Source organism: Mytilus galloprovincialis, chromosome 4 (genome assembly GCF_965363235.1).
Source record: "Mytilus galloprovincialis chromosome 4, xbMytGall1.hap1.1, whole genome shotgun sequence".
Lineage (NCBI taxonomy): Eukaryota > Metazoa > Mollusca > Bivalvia > Mytilida > Mytilidae > Mytilus > Mytilus galloprovincialis.
Genome location: NC_134841.1, coordinates 78,273,242 through 78,289,691, shown reverse-complemented (window position 1 = coordinate 78,289,691; position 16,450 = coordinate 78,273,242). Strand labels below are relative to the sequence as shown.

Sequence of the window (16,450 nt, the reverse complement as noted above, 5' to 3'; positions counted from 1 at the left end):
TGATTTATAAATGATTAGCACTGTAACATTTGTGGATTTTGTGACTTTAAGAAAGCCAACATTGGTATATATGCAATAATTGCTTATTTACATGCTTTAAGAGCCAAACTTATGTGCCAGTGTTTTTTATTCAGAGACAAAATGTTGAACTTACTTCTAGTCTATATAAAATTTGATTTATTTTCTAAACATTGGTGCAGAAATATTGACCATATAGGTGACTGGCTAGAAATTACATCCTTTGAAATTAACATTTTATTGTCTAGTTCCTATAGTAACTTATGAACTGTTTATCTTAGATAAGATTACTACAATTTCGTTTTTATTGACAATGAACGTTTCATACATTTATATAGCAATGCCCATTTTTTTTGGAAGACTAGAACAATCTTTTTTTCAGTAAGATGTGTTTTAATTTCCAGAAAAACACTTCTAAACATGATTGAATTTTAATATCATAATATTAATTGTTTTCATGTTAATGTATGAAATCAAATTGATTTTTTCAAGAGGTAGCTTTTAAACAACTTAAAATAGAAAATGACTAGGTCCTTTCTATCAATTTTGACAATGTATCAAGGATGATAATTGATGTAAAAGATAAATGCAGTTTGAATTAATTTTGATATTTGAATTGAAAAATGTTCATGGAGCCGAAAATTGTTGAAAAAAACCTATGAACCGAACATTCAAAGTATTTTTTTTAGATCTGTAACAAAAGTACTAGTACTAAAGACCATATTACTTGCATGCATTTTTGGAAAAATTTCAATTTGAGGTTTTACTGTAAAAGAAAATTCTATGGCATATAGTACATGTTTCATGCAATATGTAGTACAAAGTTCATGCTAGTTGTAAATTAGATAAAAACGGATGTATCACAGTAAATGTGTATATTTCATAGAAAGGGATATTTGGTGGGGTTTATTATTTTTCTTTTAAGTATCCTTAATGAGAAATGTTAATTTTAATTTATCACAGAAATGAGGAGAAATATCAGCATATCAATCAGATCTCTTTTAAAAAAAACCTTGTAATGTACTATACGAATCCCATATGATGTGATAAAATGAATTATGTTATACAAAACTGATTTCTTTTTAAATATATCAATTCATTCCTAAAGGAGGAGGTATGATACCACTTTTTTTGCCTTTAAGTTTGCAAATAAAAAAAGTGTGATTGATTTAACAAATAAATTAATATCTTCATTCTTCAGATATTTATAAGCCATTACTTTTGTTTGATAGCAGTATCAACATTATTGAATTTTTTCTTGTATGATAGTATTAAGACTTCAAACTTCTTACATTTAGGACAAAAACTGCAACTGCCAAACTAGCATCATTTAAAAATATAGTATTTTAGTCAAAGTTTCCACCTAAAAAGAGAGTTTATAAAAATAGGTGTAAAATATCTTTTAATGTATCAATGTAAGTCGGGTGCTCAATTTTGTCAAAAAATTGTGCATGAAATGGCCAATTTAGGTCAAATGACAAATTGAACAGGATTATGACATCAAGTGCCTCACTACACGAAAATTTTGAAATTAAATCATGCAATTCATTTACCAATAAAATATTACGATTTTAAAAGGATTGAATAAGTTTATACTTATTTTGCAATTTCAGGCGCTAAATAATGGCTCTATCATACCTCTTCCTATAAAGATTGGGAGGAAAAATAATAGAGAGAAAAACGAATTTTTCAAACAATTTGTTTGAAGTTTAATGTTTGTTCTGACCATTCTCTCAGTCTACACAAGTTGTCTGATCTGATTTAAAATCATGATGAATTTCTTCTTGAATGCTTGGAACTTACATTTATAACTGAACTGAACTTTTGATAACATTTTTCAGTTAAATATACAGGTACAAATAATGATAAATAAACTGATATTTTTATAAACAATTTAAAAACTGGTAATACCAAAAACTTCCATATGGAATGTCACAGGTTTCAAGCTGAAATTTTAAATTATTTGCTCTCCTGTAATTTGTGCCACAACATTATTTTCGTGGCAGTTAGTAAGTGGCTCTGTAATAATTTATTGAAGTCTTTCTAAAGGCATTTAATAGTCATCCAGATCAAAATCTTCGAACATATCGTCTAGGTGTGGGTCTAATACTTGGAAGTCAACCTGGTACCGTAATATACCTGAAAGGTAAAAATTAACAAATCAAAATTTGAAAAAGGTCTTTAATCAAGTCTCGTAATTTACTACTTCTGCTGCACTGCAAGTACATCAAATTGTATATTATTTCTACTATTGATAAAGTTACATTCTTAATACAATGGTCTACAATTAAATGAAAAAGCACCTTTAGACTATTCCAGTTAAAAATACATGGTTATAAATAGGCAGGCTAGTGATATAGTGGTTCAACTATTTAGACCACCCAGCCAAGGAGTCCCAACACACCTCTGCTCTGAAGTTATTTGGTTTACAGGAAGTTGATCAGCAATGGACTTGAAAAGGCATCAAGGGGTTAGCATGAGGAAATCAAACTTGATTACAAGTTTCAGAAAGCACTGATTAATAGTTTCCTAAAAAAAACATGATGTGACAAATGAAGACTTTCAGAGAGGTGGTCTAATTACATCTCACATTCAAATGTCATTAAGATGCATTTATTACAATAAATGGACATGGCTTCAATGACAGTTGCATAAACTAGCTCACCAAATAGTAAATTTTCATGTTATAAATTATGCCACTGAACTGAATGAAAGGCGTTTCTTTTATTTTATATATTATTTATATTGATATCATTTATGTTTTTGGAAGATATTTTTCAAAGGAAAATTGGCTGGTTTTTTTCCCATTCTTACCTCCTATTCCACCAAATCCTCGGACAAATTGAGCTCCCTCTTGCGATCGATCTGTTATTATTTCTAATGTTGCTCCTGTAATGCAAATAATGAATGTGTAGATTAAACCAATATGCTTCAGTAGATAAAATATAAACGACATCCGACAGAATGTCCGATTGGCTTATTCTATAACTAATTCAGACTTTGACTCAAAAAGTATCTCCATAGAAATGAGATATCACTGACAATATAATAGTGGTTTCCTAAATTGTGATCAAATCAAAAACTTTTAACATGTATAAACCTGCATAATATTTTTCCCATTTAGGGAATTTGGTCGACATGGGAGATATTTTTAGATCTTTAATTAGTTAAATTCATCAATTTTCTCTACTTTACGCCTATACATACATGTATTTAATCAACTCCGGTTTATTGTAGAAGACTATGGTGACCTCTAGATGTCATTTGGATTTTAATATCATTGGTTTGGTCTCTTATTGACTAATGGCAACTATCTCATCTTATTTCTTATTCATGCAGAGAGCTTTTCACTATCCTAACTTTTTAACACCAGAAATGGTACAAGATCGATAGTAGAAACCCCTTTTACTTTAAGTCGCAGCCTATTAACTTAAGTCAGAACAGCTTTGTATTTCCACAAACTCTTTGCAATTTTGTATCAGGGCTGTTCCACAAAAACGTATACGAGACCTTAAAGGAGGGCACTGTGGGTGGGTTTTATTGTACAATGAATTCAGTCTTGATTGCCTCGATATGTGGTTGACTTAATTTTAATGTACCTCCCCTTTAAACCGTTATTTAATTTGAACAGCACTAGTTAGAAATATAGTCAAAATGTAAAATCTACTGCGTTCACTACAGCAGTAAAATATTGTAACCTTCCATCAAAAGAACAAGTCGTCAGCTCATTGGTTCATATTAGTTGAAGTGATTAAGTTTCATTATGTTTGACTTACCAAAATTTTTATAATTATTTGCAAACCATTCTAATAATGGCATCTGTTCCACTAATTCTAACTCCACACCAGTCTGTAATTGAAAAAAATATATAAAAAGATTTATTTCAATTTTCAGTATCCTCAAATACTAATTTGAGAGAGTAAAAACTTCTGTGAATGTGTCTATGGGCCACAGAAACCAATGCTTGTAAATATGTACAAGTCAACTTCCACATACAGATGCAGGATTCATGTATATATGACCTTTCTGAGATTGTAGGCTTAGAGTGTAAGTTTCCAAACATTTGGTTGAGGTTAACTAAAGTTAGAGAACAGACATATCAGATTTTGCATTTTTTTCTATTTATAAAGGTGCACAACTCCTCAACAGTAAAAGTGATGCCACCCAATCTCAGACTTGATTATGTTTTTAAGTAATAAGTAGTGTGTATCACCATTAGTGTAACTGTCTTCTTATTCTAGTATATCATACATTTACTTCTGATTCTCTGGTCTCCCCATATAATTTAAACTTACATCTTTGTCAATAAAATGTGTTTTATCTTTTTCTTGCTCTGGTTTTAGGAATAAAATGTTTTCAACTGAAAAATAAAATGAAATATATTTACAAATGCATCTAAACAACATATACTTTGACAGTTGAATTGGGATATTAAAGTCATGCTCCAAATGAAAGAAAATTATTTAATCAAGACAACAGAAAATTTGAAACATTGTAGGATTTTATAACTTTTTCATTAAAAACTGCATGTACAGTAGTTGTCGTTTGTTTATGTAATTTATAAGTGTTTCTCGTTTCTCGGTTTTTATTTTATATAGATTAGACTGTTGGTTTGCCCGTTTGAATGGTTTTACACTAGTAATTTTGGGGCCCTTTATAGCTTGTTGTTCGGTGTGAGCCAAGGCTCTGTGGTGAAGGCTGTACACTGACCTATAATGGTTTACTTTTTTTAAATTGTTATTTGGATGGAGAGTTGTCTCATTGGCACTATTGGCACTCACACCACATCTTCCTATATCTATGTATATTGTAAAGTGAACAAACTTGAGATTGATTGTTGGTGATGAACTTTCAGCAATTTATTGGTTGCATCATAGCAGTCAGCTTTTATTAAAGGAAGATAGAATGCATGTTACTGTAGAGAACCACTGATCTCGGGATACACTTATGAAGATTACTAAAATTGCAGCCTTTGAAAAATATATCTGTTCTAATTTCGTAACACTGCAAATATGTCAAAAATAATAGACATTTGAAAGAAAACCTTCTGATGTTCATGCTGTGTACACTTTCAAAATCAATCCGGTATTTAACAAATTAGCTATGATGGTCCATTATATGCAGCTACTAAACCTACCATCTGTTGAATGATTTTTGAGCACATATCTTGTAATATCCAAATTTTCCCACACTATTAATGTATCTACAGCTCCCATTTCTAATCCTTTCAAAGTGTCATCAACACCAAAACAATATTTTCCTGTGTCTTGTGAAATTTCATCAAAATATCGACCTGAAACAAGCATACAGAAATATAGTGTTATTTGAAAAGACAATATTTGAATTATATCATGACAAGTGGACATACATTTCTGTCGTTTCAATACAACAAAAGCAAATATTTTGGCAAAGCAACATAAAATAGTTATAATCATTAGGTCATTTTTTTAGTGAGAATTTCTTCTCACCATTGTTTTGTCTGATAAAAGTTTGTGACAAAAATATCATCTTGATATTTACATATATTTGGAACGGCACAAACAGAAATTTAATTTCAATTATTCATTTTTTTGTATGAGCTGATTTGAAGTTGCTGAAAGCTTTCCAATCTTTATATTTACAAACAAGTTTTATGTTTGCACACCAAAAATTTAATAGTTCAAGTGCGTTTGGTCTAGTCCTTCACTTAGATTCAAATTCATTCAATCCTCCTGTTTGGTGGCCGATTCGCTGTGTTTTCATTGAATTTGTCAAAATTGTGAAGCCATTTATCTATAATGATAGTTTACCTATGAGTTTCTTTTCCTGTATAAATTTGACATTTGATAAGGCATCTGCAGCCAACTCGATTGCTTGGTTAAATCCATTTTCTCCTCCATAAGATACATCAACAACTTTGATTATTTTTGCTTGTAATCTCTACAATTAAAAGATGTTTCTATAAAGACATTGCATTTATTATTTAACATTTAAATACATGTACATTTGTAGCGCTGTTCTAAACATAAATAGGAGGGGGTGGGGGATGTCTTTTTATCTAACCCGCCATACATAATTGTTGATTTGATTTAATTGATCAGGGTATCTGTTTAAACTAACCACCACCCATCAAATTTTAATAAAATTGCCCATTCAAATTTCAATTACTTCTGGAAAAGCTTCAAATATTTAAATACTAATTTGTTCTACTTTACATTTGAACACTTGTCAAAAAGATGAACTTTATTCTAACTGAATAATACAATCTTAATATTTTATTTTACAGCAGATTCCAACGAGTATGAAGCTACAGGTAGATTCTTTGGTTAGCTTCCTTGTTAGCTCAACCATGAAATGATTATTACCTCAAAATTGGGAGGAGCATAGCACCAATTCATCATCCAATGAAAACACTCATATCAATGGCCTGTTTATAATATGTATGTTTCATACAAACAGGTTTCCCTAAACAACTTTGCAAATTAAATTTCATTTCTTACAGTTTTTGATTGAATTAAATTTTTTTATGTATTACAATAAATTAGAAGCGGAGTTACGGTTTATGTTTTGTTCAAGGATGATGTACCCTTGTGTTGATTCAATGCTAAACAAATGGAAATTTTATAGAAAATCCACAGCATTTCCTTTGCACTTTCATAGTTGACAATTTAGTACTTGATATATGGAGGATTTTTTGCAAGCAGTACTAGCAATGATTTCATTAAAACAAGTTAATAAATTTAGATATTGGTTTAAACAAATATATATATAGACCAATTCAAGTACACCTTCTAGGGTGCGCTCGAATTTCGTGACTTCGGACGATTTTTTTTTTCATTTACATTAACGGTTGTCTAGGACTTTTTGTAAACAATAAACGCTAGCATATCATAGAAAATCAAGTGTCTGAGTAATCTATGCTTAAAATTTTATAACAAAAATATCTGCGGATTTTCTACAAAAATCTTGGTTTATTTGACACAAAATCCCGTTTAACTTTTAAATGCAATAAAACTACAAATAATAATGCTTGATCGAAGTTTCCTCATTGTAAATGTACAAAATGGCCCATCTCTATTATTCATTATCTTTGCTGTTTTTATATTATTGCAGTTTGAAACATTCGTAATTCAAAGGCTACAGAAGGGATCATTAACCTTATACATACACATAACTGGATTTATAAATGAACTGAGTAATTGATTGAAATAAAATTGACAAATCAAACACACCTACAACATGCGTGTGAATTAGCTTATAATTATCACTAAATTTTAAATTTAGATTGAACACTTATTTTTAAACTGACTTGTAAAACTAGTTTTACACTATTTAATTCTGTCACTAGTTCTGATTGGTTCTCTGCTTAACTATTAACTCCACCCAAATGATTGTTGTACCTTACCTTATAAGGTCTAATAATGATTTCATGGTTGAGCTAGCAAGGAAGCTAACCAAAGAATCTACCTATAGCTTCATACTCGTTGGAATCTGCTGTAAAGCATAACTATGATTATGACTTACAGGATCAAACATATCTGATTGACTAAGTTCTGTTTTGAAGTCAGCTGATCCAGCCAGCACTAAGCCAGCTATATTTGGTTTATCGTTTGTGATGAACATCTGTACCGCTACTTCTGCAACTTTCCGCACATAGTTGTGACGTTTTTCCATTCTTAAACGTGCAAAACGTAAGGCTGATTGACCTCCTCTACCTGAAAAAATATAATTTCAATGAAAATCACCTATAAAACTTTACAAAGCATGCTATTTTGACAGTTAAAGAGCCTCATTATTTCTGGAGTACTTACTATGTGATTTTTATACGACCGCAAATTTTGAAAAAATTTTCGTCGTATATTGCTATCACGTTGGCGTCAGCGTCGTCGTCGTCGTCGTCGTCCGGCGTCCGAATACTTTTAGTTTTCGCACTCTAACTTTAGTAAAAGTGAATGGAAATCTATGAAATTTTAACACAAGGTTTATGACCACAAAAGGAAGGTTGGTATTGATTTTGGGAGTTTTGGTCCCAACATTTTAGGAATTAGGGGCCAAAAAGGGCCCAAATAAGCATTTTCTTGGTTTTCGCACTATAACTTTAGTTTAAGTTAATAGAAATCTATGAAATTTTGACACAAGGTTTATGACCACAAAAGAACGGTTGGGATTGATTTTGGGAGTTTTGGTCGCAACAGTTTAGGAATTAGGGGCCAAAAAGGGGCCCAAATAAGCATTATTCTTGGTTTTCGCACAATAACATTAGTTTAAGTTAATAGAAATCAATGAAATTTAAACACAATGTTAATGACTACAAAAGGAAGGTTGGTATTGATTTTGGGAGTTTAGGTCCCAACAGTTTAGGAATTAGGGGCCAAAAAGGGACCCAAATAAGCATTTTTCTTGGTTTTCGCACCATAACGTTAGTATAAGTAAATAGAAATCTATGAAATTTAAACACAAGGTTTATGACCATAAAAGAAAGGTTGGGTTTGATTTTGGGAGTTTTGGTCCCAACATAATAAGGGGCCCAAAGGGTCCAAAATTAAACTTTTGTTTGATTTCATCAAAATTGAATAATTGGGGTTCTTTGATATGCTGAATCTAACTGTCATGACTGTGTATGTAGATTCTTAACTTTTGGTCCCGTTTTCAAATTGGTCTACATTAAGGTCCAAAGGGTCCAAAATTAAACTTAGTTTGATTTTGACAAAAAATGAATCAGTTAGGTTCTTTGATATGCTGAATCTAAAAATGTACTTAGATTCTTGATTATTGGCCCAGTTTTCAAGTTGGTCCAAATCGGGGTCCAAAATTAAACTTTGTTTGATTTCATCAAAAATTGAATAAATGGGGTTCTTTGATATACCAAATCTAACTGTGTATGTAGATTCTTCATTTTTGGTCCTGTTTTCAAATTGGTCTACACTAAAGTCCAAAGGGTCCAAAATTAAACTTAGTCTGATTTTAACAAAAATTGAAATCTTGAAGTTTTTTGATATGCTGAATCCAAAAATGTACTTAGATTCTTGATTATTGGCCCAGTTTTCAAGTTGGTCCAAATCGGGGTCCAAAATTAAACTTTGTTTGATTTCATCAAAAATTGTATAAATGGGGTTCTTTGATATACCAAATCTAACTGTGTATGTAGATTCTTCATTTTTGGTCCTGTTTTCAAATTGGTCTACACTAAAGTCCAAAGGGTCCAAAATTAAACTTAGTCTGATTTTAACAAAAATTGAAATCTTGAAGTTTTTTGATATGCTGAATCCAAAAATGTACTTAGATTTTTTATTATGGGCCCAGTTTTCAAGTTGGTCCAAATCAGGATCTAAAATTATTATATTAAGTATTGTGCAATAGCAAGTCTTTTCAATTGCACAGTATTGCGCAATGGCAAGAAATATCTAATTGCACAATATTGTGAAATATCAAATTTTTTTTTAATTAGAGTTATCTTTCTTTGTCCAGAATAGTAAGCAAGAAATATCTAATTGCAAAATATTGTGCAATATTTTTTTTAATTAGAGTTATCTTTCTTTGTCCAGAATAGTAAGCAAGAAATATCTAATTGCAAAATATTGTGCAATAGCAAGATTTTTTTTTAATTGGAGTTATCTTTCTTTGTCCAGAATCAACTTAAATCTTTGTTATATACAATATACAATGTATATTCACTTTTTACTACCAACTTATAAATTAAAATAATCTTTACCATTCAGTGATAACAAGCAGTTTTTTTACATCTTAATATTTTATGATGTATTTAAATGAGTAGTTATTGTTGCAAACTCCATTAGAAATTTTAATTGAGATTAGTTTTGGAATAAGGGAAAGGGGGATGTGATTAAAAAAATTGGGTTCAATTTTTCTCATTTGAAATTTCATAAATAAAAAAGAAAATTTCTTCAAACATTTTTTTGAGAGGATTAATATTCAACAGCATAGTGAATTGCTCTAAGAGAAACAAAATTTTTAAGTTCATTAGAACACATTCATTCTGTGTCAGAAACCTATGCTGTGTCAACTATTTAATCACAATCCAAATTTAGAGCTGAATCCAGCTTGAATGTTGTGTCCATACTTGCCCTAACCGTTCAGGGTTCAACCTCTGCGGTCGTATAAAGCTACGCCCTGCGGAGCATCTGGTTAAAATTTAGCATAGTAAGCAATAATTGTGTGTATTTTTGTTTAATAATAAGTTTGTTGAATTGGACCGATATTTGCAAAGTTTAAACACTTTCATGACAATTCTTACCATGTTTTTTTGGTAGATCTACTGTGAATTTGTGTAGGACTTCTCTCGTGTTTCCTGACAATGTTCCAAATAATGCACCATTTCCATCCATAACAATAAAACCAAATTTATTGTCATCTGCTAATAAAGCTGTTAATGCCTAAAAGTAAAATGTATACAGACTAAAAATAAATATAACAAAAACTGACCTATGTCGAAAAGAATGTCTTATTCAGATTTATTTTTTAATATTCATCCACTTTTAAATCCCTTTTCTGCCAAAATTTGTCCATTTTATAGACACAAACAAAAAGAGTACCATTTGTGATCGCTCAGAGAGAGGGGGTCATTTTAAAATTAAAAATATTATTCACAGACACTGAAGTTGAAACAATGACTTTCAAAAGTAAAGACAGTGAAAAATGTTGGAATAAAATATTTCAGTAAAAATGTAGTAACTTCCATTTCTCTCATGTTTTCAGCAACAATCAGAATTCTTAGAAAACCTGAAAATAATTCTATGACCATTTAGAACCCTGTATTCAATTAGGCTACTTTTAAAGCAAATTATCAGTAAATTACAAGTCTACTTATATTACCTCTGTGTGAAATTTGTTATCACAAAGATATAATGATGTATTGATTGGTCTGAAAGGTTCAAAGTCTATGTTCACTTTCTTTTCTTTTCCTTCATCTGTTACTATAGTTCCGCAATATATCACAAGACCATTTGTCGGTACTGTAAAAAGAAATAAATGAATAATCATGTGGTTCACTTTTCAAAGTTTTGCTAAAAAATAAAAGCATCATTGTTCCTTCAGACTAATTGCCTTGAAAATATAACAAATTCTTAAATTTGTAGATACCTACATCAGACGTCAGATATCATGATCTTTCAGAACAACATTTAACAGTTTTCTTTCTAATATTTGCACTAATGGTACACACATGCACTCAACATACATATTCATACAGATAATAAAATTATACATCTATTATGGCCGCAAATTTAAGAAAAAAAAAGAAGATGTTTGCTTTTAATTTCTATTGGTTATTTTTTTATCTTCATCTGGTTTACCTCAGACAACATCAGCTGTGCTAAAATTATATTATATTCATTAAAAGCAAAAACAAGGAAGCAAAGTTCTTCTAATCTTGTTGCTGTGGATTCATTTACTTCGTCTGTACCAATTTTCGTTGATTGAGGAAAACTATTGTTTTCATGGATTATAGATTTCATGGTTTTGTCACTCACTGCATATAAAGTTTACATAAATTTTGTATTCATTGAAAATTTTAATTCTTGGCTCACCTGCACCCATGAAACTATAATTTTGTTTATATCTAACGAATAATATTGAATCCACAGTACTTGGGTCAAAAGTATTGTACCTTTATTGTAGAGTTTTAATCTCTGTTGTACAGATGTAATAGCACCCAATACAGATAATCTGTTAACACGACTTTTGATATTTGAAGCTGTTCCAAATTCATCTGCCAACATCTTGGCTACTCTTGATATTTGGTCTTTAGGTGGAATGATCAATGAAATCATACTTGTTCCATTTCTAAAATAGACAAAAATGGTTATGTATATGTGAAAAAATATTTCTGCTCAGGAACAGAAGGCTAAACCTAAAGTATATGTGTTGCTTGCTTTATTCTAAATTAATTACTATTTGCAATAGCCAATTCGAGACAATCACCGACATGTCCAGGTTTTTTTTATAGCAATACATCCAAATAATAAGTCAGGGTTAAAAAAAAATAGACCTTGTCTTTCATTTGAGATTAACATTGTCTTAAGGTAGTAAGAAGACAAGATAATTTGAAAAGCCTGCTAATAATGATTTGGATGACAGAAATAGGTGTGTTATTTTTTTTTTTAGATAATTCAATTAAGATTCACAACATAACAAGTTTCAGAAGGATATAGATAACAGCAGAATGGAAATAAAATAAGTTTGTAACTTCTCAAAAATAGAGAGTTGGATAGCTTGTGCTTAATCTAAGTATATAGGTATTTTGATTCAGAGAAAAGTGTCTGTAGTATTATACCCAATATCGGGTATCCATTTACAGTGATATAAAATAAAATTTTGCAATTCATCAATAAGGGTGTGCAGGGCTCACACCCCTTAAGAATCATAGGGAGAACTTACTTCTCTTTTAAAAATCTGATAGAAAGTGGTTTATGGACTTAAAATTAGACCGGTTTGGTTTTCATAAATTATATATGTTGTCATTTACATGATTTTTGACAGGTGCCACATGTGGAGCCAGGAGCTGCTTACCCTTCCAGAGCACCTGAGATCACCCCCAGTTTTGGTGGGATTCGATTTGCTTAGTCTTCAGTTTTCTGTGTTGTGTCTTCTGGACTATTGTTTGTTTGACGGTCTTTTTCTTTGTTTAGCAATGGCTTTTGTTTATTTTATCTGAATGTCCCTCTGGTTTCTTTCGCCCCACTTTTACAGAAGGTAATTTTTTATTCATATCATGTCTGAGCATACAAATTTACTATTACAGTATAAACAATACCTGTCTACCATGTCTACAAAGTTGATGCTTTAAAAGAATGTTTCTTGAGAAATAATTTGGTGAAATCAAATCAGAAGGCCCCTATTAGCCATAATCGTCCAGTACAGTGAGCCTTGATGACGTGCCACAAATATTCAACTTTTTGAAGGTTATTTTTAACTTTCAACTGGATGATATTTCAGTTTTGGTGTCTTTGGGAAAAAAAATTATGTACCTGTAATTTAATTGAATGTTAGCGCAGTGAACTCTAAATCTGACATAAACATCATCAACAATTTGATATATGATTTAGAGTATAATATCCATAATGGGGATAATACTCATTTATTAGAATCTTTCAACAGACTTTGTGTAATGTCGTTCGTGTCAGACAGTAACGTCTAACGATACATTCAGTAATTATGCGCAGTTAAAAAATAATTATAGTTACACACCCTCGGGCTGCTTCCAAGCTCTTGATCAGCTTCTTAATCTTCCAAATTTCTACATTCCGATCCGCGCTAGTTTCTTCTCCGTTTGTTGCCATTTTTGACAAAAAGTCTTGGTTATAATCTTATAACCACTCCGTATGGCGGGAAGATTTCTTGTTCAATCTACCCTTGTATTCCTATACAGAAGATTATTTCACAACTGTTAAGTCTAAAGAGTCTGTGATATTGATTAATTGAAAAATTCGCAATAAAGGAAACCTAAGGACAAATATAGCAGATTTTTCACTTCGTGGTGTAATGACAACTTCCCATCCACCATTGACCATGTGAAATCTCTGACGTCACTTCGGAGGAAATGGATCAAAATTTTATTTTTTTTCTGAAAAAAAAGGCTAAAAAATACTGAATTCTTTAAAATTATTAATTTATTGAACATGGGAATCCCCTCTCTATGTGATTTCCCTGAAAAATCACGTATTTTTCGTGACCTGTTCTAAACTTTGACCTTTACATCGAGTTCAAAGGTGGAGGTTTACAATGGCTGCGCCCATATATTGTCAACACAGATTTAAACTATAGTGTCGCCTGGTGTGTAAGCCTGTAGGACAGGGTAGGGGTGAGGGCGTATCGAAGGCACGTCTTAATTTACTAAACAATTCTTATAGTCAAGTAGAAGTCTTTACCGAATTCAAGACAGTTTGGAACCCAGACAAATCGATACCCGGACAAATCGGCACCCGTTAAAGACTATTCGATATCCAGACAAATCGGCACCTTATAAATTAGTTATCTTTGATCTAAATATAGTGAACCAAACAAATAAAATCCATGAATTTGGGATTTTATCAGAGCTAGGGCGATTCCCATTATATTATGATAAAGTTGAGAATGGAAATGGGGAATGTGCCAAAGAGACAACAACCCGACCATAGAAAAAAACAACAGCAGAAGGTCACCAACAGGTCTTCAATGTAGCGAAAAATGATTAATCCATGTTAAATTACTGGTATCGCTTGGAAAATCTTGATTCCAAATTTATACCTGTATGAGGTAGAGAAAATTCATAACACTTGATTTTTTGTTAAATGTACCTTTATTACCAATGTAAATTGTATGCCAAACTCTAAAAGCTATATATTAATGCTGTATATGTATATGTAAACTGTATAATTTGTGTATGTATTTAATCCAATGAGCTGTATATTTGCTTACGGAATAAAGAATTAATTAATTATCAATATTAAAACAATAAAATATTGTTTTCAAGTATTGTGTAGTCTAAACCGAAGCAAGACATCTCGGCACATTACAAACTCGGGACACGTCAACTCGGTATAGTGCAAACTCGGCACATTACAAACTCGGCATATTACAAACTCGGTACATTTATAATAAAAATGTATCAGATTTATTATTGTGCCAATAAAGACTTATTTTTATTTAATTTGAGATTAATACTTAGTAAAATGTATAAACAATTTATAAATGGCTTAGCAAAAAAGGTATATTTTATGGTTTTCTCATATACATGATAAAACTAGGGGAAACTAGCGAAGCAAGACATCTCGGCACATTACAAACTCGGGACACGTCAACTCGGCATAGTGCAAACTCGGCACATTACAAACTCGGCATATTACAAACTCGGTACATTTATAATAAAAATGTATCAGATTTATTATTGTGCCAATAAAGACTTATTTTCATTTAATTTGAGATTAATACTTAGTAAAATGTATGAAAAATTTATAAATGGCTCAGCAAAAATGGTATATTTTATTGTTTTCTCATATACTGTTAAAAAATGTGTTATATACTACTTTATATATAATGTTTAATTTGTTATGATTTCTGCATATATATTGTTTGTGTATAGATTTGTATTGTATAGTTTATATATGCCTCCAACCCATAGGGGTATAAATGTGTATAATGATTAAATAAATAGTTGTGTTTGTATTTAATATTTTTACGGTGAAATTCAGTTTTTTTTTCTTTTTCTATAAAAATTTTGATAAACATTAAAAATTGCATCCCCGTTTTTCATCGTATCTAATAAACTGTAAATATGTAACATTGTCAAGTGACTTTTTTATCATTATTTCCTCTATTTAGATTATGCATTTTATTGATGGTGTTATGACGATTTTATGATTATCTCCAATTAACTGCAATAAAAAAAATAGGATGGCTACCTTTATCCTTTTAATTAGAGAAGTTTCAGGAAACAGGTGTTGATTATATATTGCAGTATAATAATCACATGATAATTAATAACAGCGGTATTTAATGACAGCCTGATAACATTTTTATGATATCCCGTTAGTAAAGCAGCTTGAGTTAATGCTGCTGAACTCCATGTGACAAATGCCTACCAAATAAAATGTCAAGTACCGCCTCTTTTTAAATTTATTGCGTAAAAAGTACATATATATCTGGTAAGAAACTAAAAATATTATCATAGTCTTTTAATATTTTTAAATTGTTTCACGAATTGCTCTGTATATCCGCTTTAATATTTTATACTTTCGTCCAAAAATGGGCACGGACCATTGTGTCGAGTGTTCCCGTGTTGTCACTACCAGACAACAAGCACTGACCTGTGATAACTGTGAAAGATGGGTACACAGAGTTTGTAATACAGGTATGTATATATATTAATTAAATTTTAATATATTTAATTTAAAAAAAAACTTATTTTTCAACAAATTTTTATCTAATAACTTTGTTTATAGGGTGTATTTATGAAACCAACATTCCTATCATTTATATGATTTAGTCATTTAGTTAGATGAATCTTCATCTTAAAATGCTTATGAAAAAAATGCTACATACAATGCACAGTTATATTTTTTATAATAAAAAAAATATTTTAAGAACTTGTTACTATGTATGCTATATTGATAATTACTTGGTAATAAATTGTTACTTTTTCTATCAATTTTGGTACATTTTGTCTGTATAAATCTGAAATAGTTGTTTTTAAAATGTATCTTATATGTATATACTAGTATATATATAGTTAACACAGCTACTTTCATTCCGATGTTCTTCCTTTTATTGATATTAATACTAAGAAGAGCGTAGTGTTCCGTAGTTCAATATATTAAAGTAAATACTGAGTAGGCAAACACATATTAAACTTTATACATAAGTACATAACTAAAGTGCCTCTTTACTCTGACTCTATAAACATATCTCACTCCAAGTCTTATTAATTCCATTACTATTTGTTCTCGAATTTTCTGCC

The 16,450-nt window shown here is 30.6% G+C and overlaps 1 protein-coding gene across 1 annotated transcript; it reads right to left on the bottom strand.

Moving 5' to 3' along the window:
- Positions 1–1,701: 1,701 nt before the first annotated feature.
- Positions 1,702–13,546, bottom strand: LOC143073029 (eukaryotic peptide chain release factor subunit 1). Its single transcript, XM_076248255.1, has 11 exons — positions 13,204–13,546; positions 11,624–11,799; positions 10,831–10,970; positions 10,253–10,391; positions 7,522–7,712; positions 5,808–5,937; positions 5,156–5,311; positions 4,314–4,378; positions 3,795–3,867; positions 2,833–2,907; positions 1,702–2,157 (listed from the first exon to the last, which is right to left on the bottom strand). The coding sequence occupies exons 1-11, from the start codon at positions 13,293–13,295 to the stop codon at positions 2,072–2,074; spliced, it is 1,323 nt and encodes a 440-aa protein (XP_076104370.1). The 5' UTR covers positions 13,296–13,546; the 3' UTR covers positions 1,702–2,071.
- Between the last annotated feature and the right edge of the window lie 2,904 nt (positions 13,547–16,450).

Excerpts from the sequence above, each read along its gene's own strand:
- LOC143073029 (XM_076248255.1), bottom strand. The coding sequence starts at position 13,295 with ATGGCAACAAACGGAGAAGAAACTAGCGCGGATCGGAATGTAGAAATT. Across the intron at positions 7,713-10,252 it reads AGATCTACCAAAAAAACATG|GTAGAGGAGGTCAATCAGCC; the intron begins GTAAGAATTGTC and ends ATATTTTTTCAG. Across the intron at positions 2,158-2,832 it reads AGGATTTGGTGGAATAGGAG|GTATATTACGGTACCAGGTT; the intron begins GTAAGAATGGGA and ends TTTACCTTTCAG.